Source organism: Balaenoptera ricei, chromosome 1 (genome assembly GCF_028023285.1).
Source record: "Balaenoptera ricei isolate mBalRic1 chromosome 1, mBalRic1.hap2, whole genome shotgun sequence".
In the NCBI taxonomy this organism is placed as follows: Eukaryota; Metazoa; Chordata; class Mammalia; order Artiodactyla; family Balaenopteridae; genus Balaenoptera; species Balaenoptera ricei.
The window spans coordinates 67,825,419-67,841,166 of record NC_082639.1 but is presented as its reverse complement, the minus strand read 5'-3'; the positions used below and the strand labels follow the sequence as shown (position 1 = coordinate 67,841,166).

The 15,748-nt window shown below is 37.6% G+C and overlaps 1 protein-coding gene across 5 annotated transcripts in view; it reads right to left on the bottom strand.

The window, feature by feature from the left end:
* Positions 1 to 15,748, bottom strand: part of MIGA1 (mitoguardin 1) — an 86,789-nt gene that overhangs the window by 53,614 nt on the left and 17,427 nt on the right. For all 5 annotated transcript variants that reach the window (XM_059899509.1, XM_059899537.1, XM_059899529.1 and 2 more), the window contains exons 3-7: positions 12,785 to 12,962; positions 10,887 to 11,023; positions 8,920 to 9,046; positions 5,373 to 5,506; positions 4,506 to 4,629 (exon numbers count right to left, since the gene is read on the bottom strand). In XM_059899509.1, coding sequence (XP_059755492.1) covers positions 4,506 to 4,629; positions 5,373 to 5,506; positions 8,920 to 9,046; positions 10,887 to 11,023; positions 12,785 to 12,962 — 700 coding nt within the window. The remainder of the gene's footprint in view (positions 1 to 4,505; positions 4,630 to 5,372; positions 5,507 to 8,919; positions 9,047 to 10,886; positions 11,024 to 12,784; positions 12,963 to 15,748) is intronic.

The following is a 15,748-nucleotide window of genomic DNA, read 5'->3' as shown; positions in this document are numbered from 1 at the left end:
AGAGCACAAGCATCTACTTCTCCAGACTTCCCTGGTGGTCCAGTGGTTAAGACTCCACGTTCTTAACTCAATGCAGGGGGCCCAGGTTAGACCCCTGGTTGGGGAACTAAGATCCCACATACCACAACTAAGCCGCTGCACCACAACTACTGAGCCTGCACGCTGCAACTAGAGAAATCCTCGCACTGCAATTAGAGAAGCCTGTGTGCCGCAATGAAGATCCAGCACAGCCAAAATAAATAAATAAATAAATAAAAATTTTTTTAAAAAAGCATCTACTTCTCCTTCCTAAAGGCCCATTAAAAATGACAGGAAGAGGGAGTTCCCTGGTGGTCCAGTGGTTAGGACTCCGCACTTTCACTGCTGAGGGCGTGGGTTCAATCAAGCCACGTGGAGTGGCCCAAAAAAAAAAAAAAAATGACAGGAAGAAAATCACAGCCTCACTGGAAAACATGGAAAAGGTATCACCAGACCAGAAATTTTAAAGAATACCTTGAAATTGGCCAATGTAGGATCAGGTAGGTCCTATCAAACCACAGCCTAATATCCTAGAGGTAAAAATGATGGTCTTCCTCAGAGAGTTCCAGAGAAGTTCCAAACTCCAACCTAATAAACATTGTTACCCTGTTCCCTAGATTTTATATTTGTTAATATAATTTAATTCTCATAATTACTTTGTTAAATAGGTACTACATGCCCATTTTTCAGATGAAGAAGCTGAGGCTTAGACAAGTTATATAATCACACAGCTAATAAATGGTGAAGACAGAATTTGAACCCAGTTAGTCTGAATCTTGAGTTTGTACTTTTAGCTATTATGCAGATATAGGCCAAAAGGTAATCCACCAGAGTAACTCATTAAAGCGCTACACTAAATTCAGCTGGCACAGTTGGGCCCTCTCTCCCTATTCCCTCAGGTAAATACAGCAGTTCACGTCTTCAGTTCCTGGATTAAACCTTGATAACTCCCTTCTATAAAATGCGTGAGGGACTTCCCTGGTGGTCCAGTGGTTAAGAATCTGCCTTCCAATGCAGGGGACGCAGGTTCGATCCCTGGTCGGGGAACTAAGATCACACATGCCATGGGGCAACTAAGCCTGTGCACTCTAGAGCCCACACGCCACAACTAGAGAGCCCATGTGCCGCAGATACTGGGCCTGCGCTCTGAAGGCCACGCGCCGCAACAGAAGATCCCACATGCTGCAACGAAGATCCCGCGTGCTGCAACTAAGACCCGACGCAGCCAAATAAATAAATAAATAAATATTTAAAAAAAATAAAATGCGCGAAGTCTGTCTAGACTGCCTACAGGGCCTGAGAGAGGAGGAAAGATGCATGAGTTCATTGCAGATCCCCAGATAGATATGGAGGAAGAAAAAATTTAAAGGAAAGGAAGATCCACACTAAATAAATGATACCACCACCAGAAATAAGGTTCCTTACTTCAGCAGCTGTGGGGATTCCAGACTACCTGCTCCAAGACATTTCTTACAGGGAACTTTGCCACAAAGAGTTCACAGTCAATCCTCCCATTCAGAGAACATGTCTGTCTTGTAAGTGGTGAGGCAATACAGCATGGTGGTTTATGGACTCCAAAGCCAGCCGCCTGGGCCCAAAACTAAGTTCTGTCACTTAATAGCTATGTAACTCTGGGGAAGTGATTTAATACTTCTGTACCTCTCTCCCCGTCTGAAAAATGAGGATAACTATACTTACCTCATAAAAGCTGTAAGGATTAAGTGACATAATTTTTACTTAGAATTGTGCCTGACTCAGAGAAGAAACTATGGGCCTTAGCAAAGGCCCTGGAACGTGGTGACATGCAAACAATGGTAGCTGTCAAATATTAAGTCCATGGGGAAAGGAGAAAACTTAGATGACTGCTAAAAAATCTTCCAACCTTGAAAACCTATCAAAATCTTAGGAGAAGAAAAATTTGATTTTATCAAATAAGACAAAGCAAATTCCAAAACAATAAAGTATTCACTGAAGTCAGATCAATACTTGGTTTAAATTCACCCCTGAGCCTCTGAAGGCATTTGTTAACCTCTCTTTATTTATGACTACTAATTATAAGTTGCCTCTCATTAATATACATTAAATGTGTAAAATGAATTTGGATTTAGAGAATGAGGAGAGTTAACCGACTTCTAAGCAATTTTGATTAATATCAAATCACAGATATAACAGAACTACTTCCCTACTAGAGTCCTGGCCATAGATTCAGCTCTTTGAATCCAGAAGTTCCAAAATGGAAACTTGCGATATAGAAGAACATCCAAATAATTCCCAAGAAGGAACAAAATATAACAGCTTCATGTCAACTGGAATCTCCAGGGCAATAACAGGCCAAGGCACTGCTAGGCTGCGGGGAAAAGCCAGCCAGCCTAGTAGCCACTGACAGCTCAGGTTAAGACATGGGTGGGGTCAGGAACTTATTACAAACCTAAGCTAGCCAAATGGATAGATTGATGATGAGTCCCACTCTAGAAATCTTACCCATTTAGAGTTCCAAATTAACAACAATTTCCTCCGAAACAACTTGAAGGCCCCAGAAATTAAGCCATCTGCCCAGGGGTCTTCTTGTCCAGATGCAATGTAAACCCAAAGCAGACCCTCTGGGCAATACCCAAAAAACCTTTATTACCTAATAAACTGAAGAAATCAGAGATGGTTTCCACCAACCTCTATGGACAGTAGAAAAAAGAAACTCTGGGCATGCCAAACAGAACGAAATCCGAGATGCATATTAGAAGACTAACAAGTACAAGAACTACACATCTACATGATCCTTATCATGAGGCTAGACAGAAACTGCAAGCAGAAGATTAGAACGGTGAGGGCAAATCCTCCATTCCTAGAATAAAAGAATAAAAGTCTCAGGCCCTTTTCCTCTTCCTTCCTTATATTTATAATTTTTTCCTACTTCTTTTTCTCTGTGGCTTTCTTTGCTACTTAACCACTTTGCTATCTCTTCTAGTTGTTCCATTCCCATTTTTACATTTGACTTCTTTTAAAAATGCTTCTGGGAGGGGGGAGGAATTAGGAGATTGGGATTGACACATACACACTATTGATACTATGTATAAAATAGATAACTAATGAGAACATATTGTATAGCACAGGGAACTCTACTTAATGCACTGGGGTGACCTAAAGGGGAAGGAAATCCAAAACAGAGAGGATATATGTATATGTATAGCCGATTCATTTCTGCTGTACAGTAGAAACTAACACAACATTGTAAAGCAACTATACTCCAGTAAAACTTCATTTACAAAAATGCTTCTCTGTTCTTTTTCCTACTTACTATCATAAATGCCATTCTAATAAGTTACAAAAGAAGTTGTGTAAAAAAATATATAAATAGAAACCTTTGACAAATTCTATTTGTTGACATGAATACTGTCTACTTTTCTTCTGGTCTGAATCTCCATGTCAAAATATTATACCTATGCCAAAAGCAGAGAAACTATTAAAAAACTATTCATTCAAGTCTAATGAATAATTATTGGTGACAGTAACAGTATGAAAAAGCAAAGACTGAAATTAAGGGAGAGGTTTCACATAACCCTCACTGTAACATATAGACAGAAATTCATAATTCTAATACAAGTGAAATCTTTTACCTAAATTCAAAATATATAAATATGTAAACATCTCTAAATGCAGCCACTTTCAGTACTTCATGTTCAGAAATAAATGTGGAAAAACTTAACAAGCCTTAACAATTTTTTCTTTATTAGAAAAATAAATCCTCCTCAAATAAAAAAATTTAAATTACTTTTAACAAAAAATTATGTATAATGTAATTTTATTTTATTTCATTCTTTGGATGATTTACTGAAGTCAAGGAAGCTTTTTTTTTGGCCGTGCTGGGCAGCTTCCAGGATCTCAGTTCACCAACCAGCCCAGGCCACAGCAGTGAAAGCCCAGGATCCTAACCACTAAGCCACCAGGGAACTCCCGGAAGCAATTTTAATCATTCTTTCCTTGGAAGACTTCACTGAAGAAGTCTCTTCAAAGTTCTTTTTTCTTTAAAGTAGGAAACAAAGGTAATGGTATATATTAACGTATGTATTGACTACTTACATCAAAATGTAGCCTGCAACTGAAATGGGGGCAAGAAATAGAATGACTTAAAATACTTTAAATGTAAGTCATGAGCTACGTGCCCGTTTCTGAGGTAGTGTGTCTCTGTCCCATTTTTATATTATTATTTTTTTCCTCCCTCTAACACTTTAACTGGGATTCTTTCACTTAGAATGTAATTTTAAAATAATGTTACAATCCTATCTATGGTAAGTACTTGAATTTATGTCAAAAAGTTCACTTGAAAAGTTAAACTGAAAGAAAAAAACCAATAAATATGATAGTACTCTTTTTCTCTTGGCTATTTTCTAAAAAGTATGTAACCATATTAATATACTTAAGCCAATGATTCCAAGAATAGAAAAGAATAAAATCACACATTTCATAAAAACCATATAAAATAACCACCTTACCCATATCATTAGCAAGGGAATTAGGATCAGATGCCCCTAGGGTAGCTTCAAACTCCTCTTGGAGACGATATGCTCTTTGCAGCAGAGCTTCAAGTTTATGGATAAATTCAGTACTAATAATATCCTATAAGGAGAGAAAAAGTACACACAGCAAATATTAGATTCTAATGTTAAAATTCTAAACACTTTCCACTTTTAAATGAAAGGCAGAAAAGTGAGGGATATAAAAAAATACCGTTGGGTGGTGAGAATACTGTGATATAAGTCAGGAGGCCTGGGTTCTAGCTGTGCCTCAGCTAAAATCACCTCCATTTCGTAATCTGTAAAATTAAGGAGTTGGACTAGATCTCAAAGTAAGGTTCTCAAAGTAAGGTCCCTGAACCAGCAGCATCAGTATTACCTGGGAACTTGTTAGAATTGCAACTTAGAAATGAATTAGAAACCCTAAAGGTGGGACCCCCAAATCTATTTTTTAGCAAGCCTTTCAGAGGCTTCTGATGCATGCTCCAATTTGAGAATCACTAACCTAGATGAGTCTAGCTCTAACTCTGTGGGATTTTTATGAATATAATGGCACTTAATTAAACCCAAAGCACAAAACAGACTTTTAAAAAATTCCTTTAGACATTATATCTGCTTAATTCTTTATTTTCTTGAAAAATCAGGAAACAATGATGAATTGCAAATCTGGGGTTTAACAACTAACCGAACAGGAAAAGCCCAGTAAGAAATATCCCCACACAATCCCAAGGGAGAAAAAAAAAAGTTCTATTAAATGCCACAGAAATCAAGTACACTGAATCAACATTAAAAATAGTTCAACTCCTCCAATATTATGAAGACCACTCCCAAATAAATCATCCTTACATCTATACTTTCTTCTGCAATGGCATCTCCCGCACCCAATTTAATGGAACTACAGGCTTCGTCCTCAGCCTGTCTATTTCGAAAGGTTAGAGCTTGTTCCCATCGACGCAATGCCTCTTCAAACAATTCCATACCTAAAAATTGAGAACAGAACGATTTTATTTTGTTTTTTTTCTGGCCGTGCCACGCGGCTTGCAGGATCTTAGTCCCCCAACCAGGGACTGAACCCAGGCCCCCGCAGTGAAAGTGCTGAGTCCTAACCACTGGACTGCCTGCGATTTCCCAAGAACAGAACAATTTTATTAATTTTTTAAAGTTTTTAAATTTATTTGGTTGCATTGGGTCTTCGTTGCTGCACGCGGGCTTTCTCTAGTTGCATCAGGCAGGGACTACTCTTTGTTGCGGTGCGCAGGCTTCTCATTGCAGTGGTTTCTCTTGTTGTAGAGCTCGGGCTTTAGGCGCGCCGGCTTCAGCAGTTGTGGCTTGTGGGCTCTAGAGCGCAGGCTCAGTAGTTGTGGTGCATGGGCTTAGTGGCTCCGCAGCATGTGGGATCTACCTGGACCAGGGCTCGAACCCGTGTCCCCTGTATTGGCAGGCAGATTCTTAACCACTGCGCCACCAGGGAAGTCCCAAGAACAGAACAATTTTAAATAAGTGAAATCAATACCAAAATCATTTTCGGTCTAAAGTGTTTTTCATACAGTTAGCACCAATGGCACAGTGTAACTGTAATTTTGGCACTAAAGAATAAAATTTATGCTCACATTATTTCTTAGCAGAATCTTAATATCCCAATACATTCCAGGTCTACAGATGTAGTCAACCAACAATAAGAGAGAAATGACTAATATGTTTTCCCTTTTTAAAATATGTAACTCAAAGGTATATGGTGCTTGGGATTTTTCTAAAAAAATACCATGAATTCATCAAAAGTCCTAACAATAATGGCTAATTTTTATAGTCACATAACTATCTTTCAAAATATCCCCCTAAATGAAAAAGAAAACTGATGGGCAAATAGAAGAAACTAGTTGATAAGAAACTATCAGGTTTACAAGAGGTTCTCAGAAGGAGAGAGTAAAGCTAAGAAGAAAGATAACAGCACAGAGGTCCAGAATAAAGTCTTTTCTATCTTTTTTTCCACCAAAAGGTGTCTTAGACCACCTTGACACCAACTTGCTGATTTGGATGGATAAAGTGCTGGGCCAGAGTTAAAAATATACAAGAAGAACCAATAAAGGGTTACAATCTGAGTAGGAATTTCATATCCCTCCTTATAGAAAGCTTTTGTGGGAAAATAGGTGAATATGTGCCTCTTTTTCTCCAAATTAAAAAAAAAAAAAGGCTTACCAAAATAATTATGCACTTCAAACAAAACCAAAATATTTCAAAACCTCAATTTTTCTAGACATATAAAAGTAGGGCTTCCCTGGTGGCGCAGTGGTTGAGAATCTGCCTGCCAATGCAGGGGACACGGGTTCGAGCCCTGGTCTGGGAAGATCCCACATGCCGTGGAGCAACTAGGCCCGTGAGCCACAACTACTGAGCCTGCGCGTCTGGAGCCTGTGTTCCACAACAAGAGAGGCTGCGACAGTGAGAGGCCCGCGGACTGCGATGAAGAGTGGCCCCCACTTGCCGCAACTAGAGAAAGCCCTCGCACAGAAACGAAGACCCAACACAGCCATAAATAAATAAATAAATAATTAATTTAAAAAAAAAAAAAAAAAGTAAAAGATCTTTAAAAGCTGCTTAAGAATCTGACCAAGTCATTCTGAAGATGTTTTTAAGATATGGTAGGTAGAGAATACCTGTCCTCAAAAATCATTTCTTCAGTTATCTGGAGAACCTACAACTCTAAACAAATAAGATGTTCTTTAAATGAAATGTAGGCCTTAAATTGTTTAATTTTCTGTAGCAAAGAATCATTGTCTGGATCTTCCTTCTAAAAAATTTACTCACTTAAAAGACTTCCTTTTTCCAAGCTATACAAGTCTAATTCCTTCATCCTCTTCTCACTCCATCCACTCTCTATCCTTCTGATTATTTTGGCTAAATATAAGGAAGAATTATCTAATAGCAGAGTTGTCCAAAGATAAAAGTTACCTCTCAGGAAGTACTGTGTCTCACTTGACTGCAGAACGTGGCCCAAACTGTCACATATCAGCAGTTTTGTAACAGGAATTCAAACATGTTACCCATATATTTTTTATGTCATCAACACTGTGAAGGGAACTAAAACAATAGGTGGGAATTGAAACAATATCTCCTACCGATCCTAATTCTATGACACTGAGACTCCCTGCAGCTTCCCTAGTTTTACTCTATTTCTCTTCAATTCTAACTCTCAATATTCCTACAGAAGTGTTGAGTGTAGGTTTACTAGGCATAGTTAATCTAGAAACACAGTGAGCTTAATTCTCAGAAGACCTGGAAAAGGTGGCAGAAGAACTACTCCTATATCTCTACCCCCCCTGCGCCCCCCCCCCCCGCCCCCGTGCAGGATTACCTACTGTGACGTCACGGCGGATGATATAGTCTTTAACTATTCTAGAGTGTGGGAATGCAGGCAGGCACACAGTCCTTCTGCCAACTCACCATCCCCTTACTACTCACTGGCCAAGGCCACCTCAAGATTTTTTTGGTTTTGTTTTTTAGTTAGTATGCCTTTCCCTTACAAGGAATATAGCCTGAAATAGAGTACAGAAGAACAGGGGAAAGGATTTGAAAATGCATTTGAATCTGATTTGGTGTTAAGGTCTCTGGTTCTCTTCCTGGGCTCCAGTGAGACTTTCTAGACATGCTCACGTTCGAGCTGTAAACACAGGCCTCTTTCTATCTAAAATCCTTTCTAGATATAGGAAGAATACAAATGATATCTAGATAAAAGACTACATAAAGTGGATTTTGATAGATTCATTACATAAAAGTCAGCAGATTAGGTTAGGTAAGTGTAATCGATTGAATAATAACCACCCAAAGATATCAGGCCCTAGTCTCTGGAACTTGTAAATGTTACCATATAAGAAAAAAGTGTCTTTGCAGATGTGATTAAATTAAGAATCTTAACATGGGGAGATTATCCTAAATTATCTGGTGGGCTCTAGATCCAATCACAAACATCCTTATAAAAGAGAGGCAGAGGGAGATTTGATACACACAGTGAATAGGAAGGCAGAGATTAGAGTCATGTGGCCACAAGCCTGAAGCCACCAGAAGCTGGAAGAGGCACGGAATGAATTCTCCTCCAAGCCTCCAGAGGGAGCATGGCCCAAATGCCACCTTGATTTCAGCCCAGTGATAACGATTTCAGAATTCAGGCCTCCAGAACTCTGAAAGAATATATTTCTATTGTTTTAAACCACCAAGTTTGTGGTAATTTTAACAGTAGCCTCAGGAAGCTAACACAACATGTTATGTTATGCAGACTACAGTCAACAGATGAGAACATTTTAGAATTATAGTTGCTTCCCTTAGAACAATTCATCATTCTTCCGTTTCACATTAAATGTGAGTACAGTATCTTAAAACTTCATTATGTTATTCCTACCCATCAAGTATAGGTTCTCAGGAGTGGTCACAGGAATATTAACAAGTTTAATATCATCTTCATCTGCTCTGTCCCAGGAATTAGAATTGCCACAAGCACAGCTATGACAAGAATTGACACTCTGGACCTAAAATTAAGATGGACAGAAGTTACTTCAAAATCTCTTTTGTAATAGTATTTTGCGATCTTTTATATTTATAAATTATTTATGTAAATCCTAATCCTGATATAACAACCCATGGAATTTCTACCTGAAGAAATAAATCTGATTATATTCAGTCAAACTTAAGAGTCATAAGGCCCTAAGTATTCTGAACCCTTGTTTGCTCAAAAAATATACAACTAGAACAATATTTTGAACATAAATCAGATATTTCCATCAAAAATCAAGCAGTTTTTTTTATAGTTTACTGTCATTAAGTATTTACTTATAAATTTTATCCACACCTACTTTGATTTGAGGTAGCTAGCTTATTTTCCTTTTAGAATTTATTACAATGCTGATTCTCTGCTATGTAATAACGAAAATCGAAAAGCCTCTGTCATCTTCCCTTCTCTAGCAAGGTCCGCTGAGCCAATCATTTCAGTCACCTCTATGCAAATGACTCCCAAATCTTGAACTTCAGTTCTGTCCTCTTTTGAGAAATCTAAGCCCACATTTCCACCTGCCTATTTGGTGACTCCACTTGGCTCTTCTGTTGGCATCTCAAAATGACTATATCAAAAAAGAGCTCTGCATCTTCCCACAACAGAAACTCTTCCTCCTCCCAAGTTCACTAACAGTACTTTTATCTCCATAATTCCTCAAACTAGATAACAAGTCTTCTCTAACTTCTCTTCCCACACCTCTCAAATCCAGTTACCAAGTTTTGTGGACCCTGTTCCCTCCTTTTCCACTCCTGTTGTCATGACCCTCACTGAGGCACTCATTAAGAGGCAGAAATCTGGGTTCACAGCCCTGGCAGTGGAATGACTAGGTCAGCTAAGGCACATATAGTAAAGTGATTCTAAAGACTTCTTACTTATACTATTACCATAAAACTCCTTTTCTCTAGTCAAGAACAGCTTCAACTTTCAGTTGAGAAAATTCAACACAGAGGTACCCCAGATTATAGAATGGGCATATACTTCATTATCCTGCTCAGTTTCACAGACGAACTGAGAGTCTGCATGACTTTGATCTAGATGCTCCTACCACAGAATAGCCTTTAAAAATTTGGTATATTTTTAGGCATTTAAGAATGGGGCAGCTGTATATTCCAACGAAATACAGAAGCAAGGTATGGAACAGATTATGGTATTCTATAAAGTATTTTTTTATTTTTTAAACTGTTTTTTTTTAATGAATATACATGATGGGAGAGGCATATTCTCCCTGGAAGTATACACATAAGAAATTGTCAACGTTTGTCTCTAAGGAGGGGAATTGAGAGGATCAGGAGCACATTTTTCACTGTTTGCTTTTTGCCTCTTCTTTATTTAGTAGGAAATGCATATCCTACCTAATTTTTAAAATAATTTTTAAACTACATTAGATTTAAACAAATATTAACTTCATTTTTCACCTGTCAATCAATACTTTATTAATGCTGTCAAGAAAGAGGTGAAGAACTCCACACTTGGCAGGTTCATCAAGTGATTTTTGTGACCTAGTACCATGTTTGCTGCATCTTCTAGCTTTCTGCAGAACATCTAGCTTTGAAGCAACACTTCCATACCAACATCATCCTCAGAGGACCCCATGGGACCACATCACTTAACTCAAAAAAACCTGGAACCAAGCTGGCTGAATATTTAGCAAAAGGATAATTTTACTTGCCTGAAGAAAACAGAATCAACCAGATTTCTTAAGCTTCTTTCCATACTAAGAGCTATCTATAACTGTATGACATTTAAACCAATAGATAACAATAGAGATATAAATAAAGTTAAAAGAAAAAACTAATAAAAATTTTTTCTTTACTTACAGAGGCCAAACTCTGTGCAGAACCTGAGTATTTACTGAAGAGTCCTCCATTAGCATAATTATAAGACTGAGATCCTTTGTCTTTGGCAGAACTTAAAGATAATGTCAAATTCTGTCTGCTACTGGAACAACTTGAACCTACCAAACAAACATATTAATATTAAAAGTATCAATAACTCCAATGATACATTTCAGGTAAAATTTCAAAGTTTATATATTCATTCAGAAGGCTCATTTTAAAACACATTTCCCTCAATTGTGTAAATTATTAAATGTATACCATTATTAAAATCTACATCTCTATATAATGTTTTTTTTTTTAATTTTATTTATTTATTTATTTTTGGCTGCATTGAGTCTTCGTTTCTGTGCGAGGGCTTTCTCCAGTTGCGGCAAGTGGGGGCCACTCTTCATCGCGGTGCGCGGGCCTCTCACCATCGCAGCCTCTCCTGCTGCGGAGCACAGGCTCCAGACACGCAGGCTCAGCAACTGTGGCTCACGGGCCCAGTCACTCCGTGGCATGTGGGATCTTCCCAGACCAGGGTTCGAACCCGTGTCCCCTGCATTGGCAGGCAGACTCAACCACTGCGCCACCAAAGGAAGCCCCTCTATATAATGTTTTTAACACTGTTAAAATCTGCTTCTGAAATGAAGGTTAAAACATTCATCAATTACTCAAGGTGGTATTTGAATGGTCTACTGTAATCAGCATAAAAATACTGGCAACTATGAACCTTCAAATTATAAATTTAACAAAATATAAGCACTTCTTTCCTGAATTACCTCTAAACTTTATCCTTATCACATTATATTGTAATCAGTCTTTTATACGTCTCTCTCCCCTAACCATCTACCCATTCATCTAGGGCAGACACTGTGCCTTAGTTTATCTTAATGCAGCAGTTAAGACACTCAATTCAAATCCTGGCACTTATTAGTTATGTGAACTTGAGCAAGTCACTCAACTTTTCCATATCTCAATTTTCTTTAGGTATAAAATGGGAACAATAACATAGGATTATAGTCCTAATTCACAGGATTGTTATAAAGGTTAAATTAACACAGTGAATATATAGCATGTAGCACTGCACCCAAAGTCTAATAAAACATCAGTAAGTGAGAGGCATCATTATTGTTGTAATGTTCACTACACTTGGCACAAAATAGTCATTCATTATTTGTTGGGCCAACAAATCACAAAATCATATGATAAATCAAATAATAAATTTAAAATAATTTAAAATTCAAAAATAAATCCAGCACGCTCAATAAATTATTTCTATTGAAACAATTTGATAATATGTATCAGATCTCTAACAAAAACTATAGATCCTTTAAAGGCCAGCAATTCTACTTCTAGAACTTTATAAACTTAGGAAATAAACCAGACAAGTATATGCAAAGCAAGAAAAACAACCTAAAGAGAACAACAGGGAACTGGTTAAATAACTAGAGTACATTTGTACATTAAATACATATTAAAAATGATAGCACAGAGATATATTTATTGACATTTAAAGACATTCTTACATAATGTTAAAATATTTTAAAGGCAGGTTACAAAAGGTATGAATTTTACTTAAAATGCATAAATCATTTACTTGTATATAATATAAAATGTTATGTCTCAATATGATATTTAAGTGCAAATATAAATGGATAGATATATACCAAAGTATTAGCAGTATTTATTTCTGGGTAGCAGAATTTCAAGTGATTTTGATTTTTTCTGTTTGCTTGTCTGTATTTTCTAATCTTTCTATAATTAATTTGTATTACTTGTGAGTTAAATATTACGCAAGGAAATTTTGGAAACTAAAACACTGAAATCACTGCACTCCAGTAATGATTTACATATAAAATTTCCTTTGCAGACTTAATTCAGCTATTTCTACATACCTTTATCTGATGCTGCTCTTTTAGTGTATTCAAGTATGAGATGCTCTGGTTCCCATGGTAATATTTTTCCTTTCTTCTTTCCACGTCTTCTTTTAAAGTGACGGGCCAGAAAAATTACAGATACAACACTCACTGCAGTTACCACAAATAACTTTTTAGCTACTGGCGAAAATTTGATCTGGAAAAGATGCAATTAGATTGAAAAAAAGTCTTATTTGTTTGTTTAAAATTGACATAAGGACTAAAATTATTCTTAAGCTAATCTAGTTCTAAATACTACCAAGATAACATTATTTTACTCTTTCAATGACAACTAGCCCAATTTGAATTTTAAAGACAAATCCATAAAATGCAGTAATTTATTATCCACTGCTCTGCAGTTCTCAGATAAATAATAATGCCCAAAAAGTTATCAGGAGCACAAAATAATTCAATCCCATTAATATCTGTTGACCAACTAATGATTAATTCATGCAACTCAATCTTCTATCTGAATCACAGCAAGATTTTTAATTGCAGGAATGATTAAATCAGACTTTTAAAATGAACCAATTTTTTAAAACTATCTGGAAATGTGGGCAAACATAAATTAACTCAATTCATAAATATCATTTAAATAAGCCCTTTTATTCATGAATTAATCAACAAATATTTACTCAACATCTTACAATATACCAGGACTGTGCCATGAAAATGAAAATGAAAATCTTATATAATTCTATTCAATAAGCATATATCAAATGTCTTTCATTTATCAAGAAGCACCAGGTATACAGAGGATACAGATCTTGCTTCCCTCAAGAGTGTACTAATAGTAAAGACAAATATACAAATAATGTATTACAAATAATTACAGTATAGTGTGATAAATACAGTAAGGTAAGTATGTACTAAGTACTAACATAAGAGCAAGAGGTAATTAACTTTGTCTTGAGGGACAAACACTATTAATCACCTAAAATGCAAAAGAACTTTAAAATAAAGCTATAGGCTTGGTGATGTAGAAAGCTAGAAAGTGTCACTTCCAACCTTCCAAAAACAAAAAAGCCAAATGACAGATTCTCAGTTTTTTTGAACCCATCAGAATGCAGAAGTTGTACGGTAATCAACTGGCCCCAAAACTAAGGAGACACAGGTTTTCACCTGGAGAGGTAAGACATGAACACTGACATGCAGGAACAAGGCCTATCAGGATATCAGTAAGAAGAGTTCAGCTAGCATGGTTGGTAAATTGGTGGAGACTGAGAGTGTACTGGTGAAAGAGGGTGAATCACCCTTCCCAGGGGGGCACATGTGGTGCAAATATAGGGGTAATTCACACTTTTTGGACGTTTTTATCTTCATGAATCCCACCAAGCACACACAGAAAAGACTGCAAGAGGCCTAAGAAAGTCTCCCTAATGGTGAACTGCGGAAGGGAAACAGGAATTTTTGTTGAGGGACATGAACTGCATCAGTACCCTTCTCTTTTGTCCCCCAAAAGGAACAAAAGCCTTAAACTGTGGGATGCAATTTTAACTTTAGAGGGAAATTTATACCATTAAATGTTTATATTAAGAAAAAAAGAAAGGTGTTGAAACCATAATCTGAGTTTTGACCTTAAAAAAGAAGACCAAATCCAATCTAAAGCAAGCAGAAAATTTGGAAGTTATGAAGACTACACAGAAATCAATGAAATGGAAAACCAACTCAATAAAATCAAGAGTTGTTTGGGTTTTTTAATTTTTAATTTTTTATTGTTTTGGCTGCGCTGCGCAGCTTGCAGGATCTTAGTTCCCTGACCAGGAATCAAACCCAGGCCTTGGACAGTGGAAGTTCAGAGTTCCAACCACGGGACCGCCAGGGAATTCCTGGTTTTGTTTTGTTTTGTTTAATTTATTGTATTTATTTAGTCTTGGCTGTGTTGGGTCTTCGTTGCTGTGCATGGGCTTTCTCTAGTTGCGGCAAGCGGGGGCTACTCTGCCTTGTGCGCAAGCTTCTCATTGCAGTGGTTTCTCTTGTTGTGGAGCACGGGCTCTAGGCGCATGGGCTTCAGCAGTTGTGGCATGTGGCCTCAATAGCTGTGGCTCGTGGGCTCTAGAGCACAGGCTCAGTAGTTGTGGCGCACAGACTTAGTTGCTCCGTGGCATGTGGGATCTTCCCAGACCAGGGCTTGAACCCATGTCCCCTGCACTGGCAGGGTTATTCTTAACCACTGTGCCACCAGGGAAGCCCCTAGGGTTTTTTTAAATAAATAAAACTGATAAACCTCTAGTCAGTCTGATCAAAAAGAAAGGGAGAAAGAAAAGATACATATTACCAAAATCAGAAATGAAAGAAGGGCCACCACTACAGACCTCACAGATATGAAAGGATAAAAAAAAATGATTACTATGAACAACTCTATGCCCATAAATTCAACAAGTTATATAAAATGGACTAATTCCTTGAAAGAGAGAAACCATCAAATTTACTCAGGAAGGCGCTTCCCTGGTGGCACAGTGGTAGGAATCCGCCTGCCAATTCAGGGGACAAGGGTTCAATCCCTGGTCCGGGAAGATCCCACATGCTGCGGAGCTACTAAGCCCATGCCACAACTACTGAGCCTGTGCTCTAGAGCCTGCGAGCCACAACTACTGAGCCCGTGTGCCACAACTACTGAAGCCCACGCGCCTAGAGCCCGTGCTCTGCAACAAGGGAAGCCACCGCAATGAGAAGCCCGTGCACTGCAACAAAGAGTAGCCCCCACTTGCCACAACTAGAGAAAGCCTGTGCGCAGCAACGAAGACCCAACGCAGCCAAAAATAAATAAATTTGGAAAAAAAAAATTTACTCAAGAAGAAATAGATAGCATGAATATTTACATACCTACTAAAGAAACTGAATATGTAGTTAAAATCTTCTAACAAAGCAAATTATAAGCCAAATTCTACCAAGTATTCAAGGAAGAAATATCAAATCCTACAAAGAGGGAACACTTCCCAA